General features: G+C 42.9%; 1 protein-coding gene across 1 annotated transcript; it reads right to left on the reverse strand.

Moving 5' to 3' along the window:
• Positions 1–266: 266 nt before the first annotated feature.
• On the reverse strand, positions 267–6,202 carry LOC114435103 (C2 calcium-dependent domain-containing protein 4C-like). The gene is made up of 2 exons (XM_028404661.1): positions 6,085–6,202; positions 267–5,387 (listed from the first exon to the last, which is right to left on the reverse strand). Exon 2 carries the CDS (start codon positions 5,336–5,338, stop codon positions 4,079–4,081), a length of 1,260 nt encoding a protein of 419 aa, XP_028260462.1. The 5' UTR covers positions 5,339–5,387; positions 6,085–6,202; the 3' UTR covers positions 267–4,078.
• Positions 6,203–8,291: the final 2,089 nt, after the last annotated feature.

Genomic DNA, 8,291 nt, shown 5'->3' on the forward strand with positions numbered 1-8,291 from the left:
AGTCTGCGGGAACAAGAGTGTCACATTACTGCGGTGAATCGAGTAATTAGAATGCTCGACCCATTCTAATCCCCTATGTGAGAGGCAGAACGCATGTGGGGCAAATTTCCAGCTTTTATGATTTATCGTTCAGAGTGCATGAATAAATCAATAACCAATAACCAGAGACTCCACTAAATGTATACCTTTAATTGTTGTCTTCACATTCATTAACACAGTAAACAGCTGTCAGTGGCTGAAGCATCACAGTATAAAAACTTGCACAGGCTAGAAACACAACACGACTGCACATGGACCCCAGCTCCATAGTTTATGTACGGCTGGAGAGGAAATCCAAGAATTCAGAGTCAAGTAATGGACCGGCACTTTCAGTTTAACTTTGTGAACCTGTCAAGACAGGAAGACTTAAGAAACACCAGTATATATATATACAACATGTCTGTGTATGCTTTCATTGTACAATATATATAAAACCAAATTAATTAAGAATAAAACTAGCTGTCCAGCTGACATCTTTCTCTCTTACACACACACACACTTAAGTATTGATGCTTTCCTCCTTTTAAATGTTATCTCTCAGGCTCCTCTGGCTGTATCTAATTAAACAGGTATTGAGTGCAGATATATAAAGACTGATTTCCACCACACAGCAGGCTCGATAATGGGAACGTTAATGATAGTAAGTTAATTCTGCTTAATTTCCCGGTAGATCAAACACAAGTTAGCACTCACTCCAGGATATCCTGGCAGCTGGAGACTAGCCTGCGGTCACACGTTGGTGCAAACTCATGGTTCTCATGGCCAACATTTAAATCACAACTTCAGAGCACGATTAAAGAAACACACAGAACTTTTTTGGAAGATAGAAATGACTGCAGTGTTTACATTGTCAAAAGATAAATGGCTGAACTCCACTGTTCAGCCACTGAATCCAAGTGGATTTACAGGATTCCTACAATGCTAACAATTGTTATATTTCTGTGGGTGTGGTAAAGCCCAGCTAAAGAACATTAATGATTAATTTATTCCTTACATTTTAAACATTTTAAAGATCTAGGGAAATTTTCACTCATGACCTCCTCAACCCACCAGTGTTTATGTGTTTAGCACCCGCCTCCTGTATCATTAACATGTGAGATACATCTTGTAGCTTTAGTTATGTAGTTTAGTTTTTTTGAATCACCAACAGTCGCCCTTTTCTGCTGTTAATCAGTAAGGAAAATAAACGTTTCACCATTTACAGAATATGAACTTAAGACAAGGCCACAGTTTGACAGAGCAGAAGAAGTCTTTGCAGCTCAGTTCTATTAAACGACGTCCACATAAAAACAAAGAGTTATTAAAAATAAGACTCAATCTGCAGGAGACATCTGGTGAATTATTATAAACATTTGTGTGCAGCAAATCCTCATCTAGAGCACAAGAAGTACCACAACTGCACAATCATCTGACACCACTGTTATACAGTAATTTATCCATGCTAGAAAGTATCCAGTAACAACAGGTTGGATCCAGTATAAAAAATACAATACGAGCAGGCACTCTATAGCAGGGATTACAATAGATCACTGACTTCCACGCCATGACAAACCAACCAGCAGCATCACTGTATATAAAGTATAGAGAGCACATCAACAGCGCTGCCACAGGTGAGCTACAAACACCAGGTGAATGTAATCCTCCAACAATTGAACTGAAGCTTTGGGGCAGTGTGTGAGAAACCTCAGTAATTTGCATCACTCTGATGTCTCTGACTTCCTTCTCTCTGTCTGAAGTCTCTCTCGTCTGACCGAGCACTCGAGGCTGCAATCACATGCAATTTCTTCTAATTCCTCAGAAGGACAGCAGAGTAGACAGAACAAAAAGAAGAGAGCTGCTGTGCCTGTTAAAACACATAATATTGTTTTCCTCGTCTTCGGCTTGTTTTCTATTTTTCTTCCTTGACATTTCTGCTTTCTTTCTCCCCCTTGGGCTTCATTAAAGTTGAAACGTCCTTCGTGAGCTCTTCTCACTCGCTGGTGCATAATTAGCATTTCACTGACAAATGTATGGAAACTACTACCCACCGTACAAATCTCACACATGTTTAAAAACTATTGAAAGTCTTTTTTTTTTACAAAATACTACATAGAAAATTAACAAGTTGGGGAAACAAATCATGCTCACACACACACACGCTCTTTATCTTCCACTCACTCGGTAAGGCTTTAGGGCTTCATTAAACGTCGAGCACGTCATGCAGACACCAGTGCCATGTTCACGCCATGCAGCTGGTACTGTAATCTCCTCATATGAGACAGTTAATACATTCACATGCACACAATAGCTTCACAATACTGTGACTATAAGGCAAAAAGCCTGGTTGCATAAATTGACTTTTTTATGTGAAATAATGTGACTTTTAATCTTCTTGTCTCTTGTCATGCTGCTAACAGTATTAAGTGACAAGTAGATTTGTTTGTCTGGATTAAAATGTTAAAATGATTCTTTACATTTTTTTATACTTCAGCTGTTTCCCTCCGAGGAAGGAAAGTCAACAGAGTGGAATGAATGTAGGCTGAAGACTTCGCTGTGCCTATTTGGTGGGAGTCTGTTGTTCAGCTGCACAAGATTTAATCAAGGTGCTCACACCGAAGGGGCCCTGGTGACAGGCTGCAGCTGGAATCCCTGCACAGTGAATTAAATATATGAGGGAATGTTCTCATCTGCACTGCAAACACCAAAAAAAAGAAAAGAAAGTTTCCTCATGTTGCTTCACAGTCATTAACTCTGGGAGCTTCCGAAGATATTAAAATACAAACCCCACTGTGCACTCTGTAAAAATTGCAAGACATTTCTCTTTATGTTTAAAATGCTTTTTTTTTCTGCATATGCATTAAGACTATTTTCAGTTTAACTCCACAGTTTTGCTACTTTACTTGAAAATAAGGCTCAAACAAAGATTTTCAACAATTTTTTTTAAAGCTACAGTGCAGGACAATTGACTCCCCCTTCTGGCAGTGCGAGTAATTACACACACACTGCCAACATGCATGTTCAATGTGTGCAGGGTGAGCTTATCTCTGCTGGGTTACAGAATGTGGCAGTGTGTGCCAGGACTGCTGAAGGAAAAAGAGGTAAGATAACCCAGCGTGATCCTAAGAAAGCGTCATGTTGAGTATACAGCAGCCCAAACGCCAGGGTTGGGACTGGAGCTTGTAAGTAGCTTGCTAACAGAGATAACCACCTTTGTGGCTTTTGTTTGGTGAAGAAAAATGAAACAACAGAAGGGATCATTCGGTCTCGAATCCTTGAAGAACAATGTTACAGACAGGAACCTTCGTTGCAGGTCATACATGTTCTTTAATGACCTGTTAACTGTAATCTTTAATCATATTATTGCAATCTGATTGAAGATGACCTCCATTATCAATCATATTATAATTCTATTTTTGATGTGCATGTTAATGTGGGCGCTCTGTTTGTCCCTGGCCCTCCCCTGTAGGATGCAGGCCATGGCAACTGGGATCAAAGGGTCATTTGCACATCAGGATGTAGTGCCACTTCAAAGCCTTTGCTGGTTCACAAAAGCATCTCTGTGCTTGGTACATGGTGTTAGCCCATGTACAATTGCATCACGTGCTGCTGTGAATTTCTGTCAGATTACAATGATAAAACCAAGTGTGCAGGCGAGGACGTGGAAACGGGCGGAAAGCACAGGTGTCGTCCAACCTTTGAACCAGACCTGGCTGAGGAAGTTAGCCAGGAGATGTGTCCAGAAAGAAAACCTTTAATCTGTCATGCTCAGCTGCTGCTGTCAGGCCCGGCTTGGTTTAATGAGCAGTTATGGGGAGAAGGAGCCAGACAAACCTTCACCACCATGACTCCTTCGTCTGTCTATGAATATTAGGAGATTGGTTTTCAGGAGTTTGCGTCTTTTTCAGATCCCACATTAAAAACTCTCTTCTTTCCATTTGATTTCTTCTGTGTTTTGTTTATGGTCGCTGTTTTTGGTCATTGGAATAAATGAATTGATAGAAACCAGTGCAAACATCTAATTTATGTGTCAATCAGTATCCTTGGTTTTCAGCTCCAGGCTTTAAAGCCCCGAGAGCAGCTTGGTCAGAGGCACCTCTCGCTCTCCCAGCAGTGTATCCCTCTTGAGACTAGTGCCTTTGTTCACCACCTTGAACTTAAGTGAGAGGTTCTTCACCTGAATGGAGCTTATGGAGTCAAAGAAGAAGTCCTCGTTAAAGACCGGGTTGCGGCTGTTTTTGATGATGTTGCTCCTTTGCTTCTGCAGCTTGCCTGGGTTCAGGTAGACGGACACGCAGCAGTTGATGCTCTTGATGTCAAAGTGTTTGTCATAAAGACTTTCTGCTACCAGAATTCGGATGAGCAGGCGGGAGGTGCTGGAGTCATAGTTGGCGCTGATTCTCACTGTTCCACCTTTGTGCAGGTTGATGGTGTGCTCCCGGTGGAGACCCTGGACAGAGGCCCCGGCGCCGCTGTGGAGAGAGGGGACATTGAGGCGTCGCTGGATGTTGGGGCTGGGCTCAGCTGAGCTGCACTCGTCGGTGGACAGGGAGCTGTGGCGGGCAAACGTCCGCTTGGCTTTCACAACTTTGGCCTGCGTCTCATGTGTGAAGATCTTGAGTAAAGATGCAGAGCGGGAGAGCAGAGGAGAAGAGAAGGGTGAGGACTCAGCTGAGGAGCAAGTGTCACTCTCTCCTCCACTAAAATATCGATAAGGGTTCATGTGAGAGGTGTTGTAGTCAGCTGGATTCAGATGGTTTCCTGCTTCGCTGCTTTTGCCCGGAGCCTTCCTCTGTGTGTTTGGGGAAGTGATGGGACTGGTGAGCTCGCAGTGGAACAGTGACTCTTTGCGGCGAGTGTGCGGGCTTTCCTTTAAGGTTGCAAAGCCATAAGACGTCTGAGTCTTGGGAACATAAGGCAAGGACATCGCCGTCTGTGACTGGGGGTCTGCATTTGTGTCTCCTGCCACAACATCATCAGCACTCTCTATCTGAATGATGTGGCGGTTTGCTGCTCTCAGCAGGTTCTTTGTGTCTCCTGCAATCTTTGCCACCAGACGCGGGCTTCTCGGGCTGCTAAGCTTCTTCCCACTGCCGATAATTTGCTCGGATGTGGATGGCTGCAGCCCCTCTTTGGGCTTCACATTGGGAACCTCAGGTTCTGGGGGACAGCTGACCAGCTTCGGAGGAATAAAGAAGTCTGGGATCTTGTCAGGGGTGAGGACATTGCTGTATGCTGGGGCGACAACTTTCTTGTCTCCATTCTCACCCTGACGCAGCATGCTGGTTTCCACCGACCCACGGATCTTATCCAGAACCCACATGGCAGCCAGCAGACAGCGGGATGCGCAGAGTAGGTGCAGTCAGGTGCGTCTGCAATTAATAACACACACGGGTGGGGGAGGAGGGTAAGTGATCAGAGAAGAGACACTCCACAGAGACAAGAGGGATAAAAATATCACCTGAGTCTTGCGAGCACTCAAATGCAATCTGATTAATCCACAAGTGCTTACAGAATTTACAGAAAAGTGAATCTTTGCTTTACTGTTAGTATTTTATTAAAGATGTAAAAGAGGAAAATCACTGGGACAGATGTGCTTCAGTTCATCTGAAAACTGAAAGATGACACTAAATCACTTAGAATTCATCTATATTACATTGACATGATGTGAAATAAAGAATTACATCCTTTACAGAGTAAAAGACAGACTCACAAGGCAAAGACTCTGCTTGTCTTTTCTCCTCCTTTACATTTACATTTCCAGTAATATTATTTATAAATAAACACATAATGTGCCAAGCTCCTTTAGTGTTTAAACTAACACAACTCTGACTTAATTCTGCCTCTCAGCTTAGATAAATATGTAAATATAATTAATTTGTCATATGAATTATTAAACAACTACTTATCTTTCTGCTTCTTGAAAAACTGGATTTTATACAAAGTTACAAATGAAAATCCAGCTCAACAGGTGCGCAAACGTTCCCTCCTTTGCGCACGATCCACCGTCTCCAAAACCTTTTCAATTTTAACGCAATATGCACACAAACCCGCAAATCATATACTCACAGCACTATGGAAAGAGCTCGTCTTGTTTCACTCCTTTGCATTTGTTCCGTCAGTAACAGGTGCTCTCCTCTCGGATAAGCCTGTTGCGCTCCGCGCTGTCGCTGTGCGCCCTCAGACGGTCTCTCCGCTTCGGGGGCTCCTGCAGTGCGTTTTATAGACGGCACAGAGCTGCGGCTGACCAATAAGATCAAACTGTGCGTTTCCGTGTTTACCAGAAGAACCAGCTAGAAGAAGCGCACTGGTTACATCTGGGAGGAGGCACAGGAATCTTACAGGTTGGCTCCCGAGCAGACACTGACACAGACAAACAGTGCTGTGAAGGAAAAACATAACAAAGAGTCAGTCAAAGTTTTGCTTTCGTTCTTCAGTGCAAGAAATTGTTCTGGTAGAACAGAGCATCATTAAAATCCAGGAGAGACATGACACTTTGTTCCTCAGCTCAAACCTCTTTTAAAGGGCCAAGTTTTGCAGCACAGCTCTGAGCGTTTGTGTGCCAGTAAATCATTATATATTAGGCTGAGCGTATTTGACCAGGAAAAACACACACTGCAGAGCAGACAATGACATGTGGAGCATAAGCACCTGCATGTTGTGTGGTCAAATTCAATTTACAGGTTTTTTTTTTTTAATTTATCCCTCTTCTTTTTTGTGTCTGTCTGTTTTCAGGTTTAAACCAACTAATCTGTTTCCCTGGAAACTTTGCTATGGCAACAAATATATTTGTCCAAAATAGGACAGGCCCCACTGACTTCATTGATCTGCAGGACAAAAAGCACTTTATTTATCCAGATTGCCTGGTTTTAAGTCAAGTGCTGTGTAACCAGCAGGGTGATGGCTGTAGGACCACTGCTTTATCAGATATTAGGTTCACAGAGATGTAACAGCACTGACATGACCTGCAGGGAAGGTGCAGATTTTAGCTGCTGACAGTGTCTGGTGACGGCTTTACCACAAGTGGTTAGCTGAGATATTAACAGACCTGGATGTGTCAGGGCTGCCTGTCTCTGGCTCACTCTGGATCGTGTTGCCCCCCTTGTCACGGCTAATTGGGAGCTTGCAGATTACGTCAGGCAGAGCTTTTACAGTAAATAAGCTGGTTCCATTTTTTTTTCATCTTTCTATTGACGTTGGTCTTCTCACATGTTTTTTTTCTTCAGTAGCTCAGAAATGACAATCTGGTATCTTACACAATCTATACCTGTAGATCTTACAGACTGCTCCTTTATTTGCTTCTTCGTTTTGGTAATTTTGTGAAACCATGAAGTATAATTCATCACATTCTACTGCCTGAGGCACTACAACTAATATTTACCCATCCACATGCAAACACATCCTCGTCACATGATGCGCATGAGGAGGATGGAGCTGCCACGTGACCCCGGATGTTATTGTTCAGCCTATATGGCTGGACATGGACACACATCAGGACGGCATGGCACATCAACCATGTCGCCCATCTGAGCCGAACAGAGATAATTACACGTCTTGCCTTCAGAGTTCTTTCCAGAGGTCACTGTCTGATGTAATCAACCTGTGAAACGAGCCACTTACCATATAGATTGCAGAGGCACATTTGAACCCTTACCCACTGCTGCCCGTCATCTGGAGCCAGCAGAGCTCTCAAGCAGGATTGCAAACTGTGACGCTCTTTAAGAAAAACAGGTTTTTAAAGAGCACGACTGTCCAGATGGTCACTTTACTGAGACAGACGATTCTTTCCACAAATTGACAGAAATTAATGATAAATGCTCAGAAGATGTGAAAAAAATACATATTTTTTTATAGAGCTTACACTAAACAAAAATGCAGCAAAGAACATAAAGTGTGTGATATCAGAGGTATGAATGACTGTGATCCCTGTAGTTTATCAGAGAATAAAAAGGCACAAACATTAATCGTGAAAAGTTTATCCAAAAGGAAACTGTCTGCTGGTGAAAATCTGAATGTCACATCACTCCATGTTGACACTGTTAACAGCTTCCTCACAAAGCAATGAGATCAATACACGAGTGCCTTCTGAGAATCTTCTGAGGAAAGGTTAATGTGTCTGTTCTGCTCTCATTAAAAGGCCGGACACTACAACTCTCTGTGTGTGTGCGTGTGAAAATGTGAAGAACGCTGAAGCTGACTATACAAAAAAACACACACACACACACTTCCTCATTGACCGATACAGACCCCTAGTCAATGCACGCTTGTTCTGTCTG

Source organism: Parambassis ranga, chromosome 4 (assembly GCF_900634625.1).
Source record: "Parambassis ranga chromosome 4, fParRan2.1, whole genome shotgun sequence".
Classification (NCBI taxonomy): domain Eukaryota; kingdom Metazoa; phylum Chordata; class Actinopteri; family Ambassidae; genus Parambassis; species Parambassis ranga.

What these genes read in the sequence shown, in the direction of transcription:
- LOC114435103 (XM_028404661.1), bottom strand. Translation starts at nt 5,338, where the DNA reads ATGTGGGTTCTGGATAAGATCCGTGGGTCGGTGGAAACCAGCATGCTG.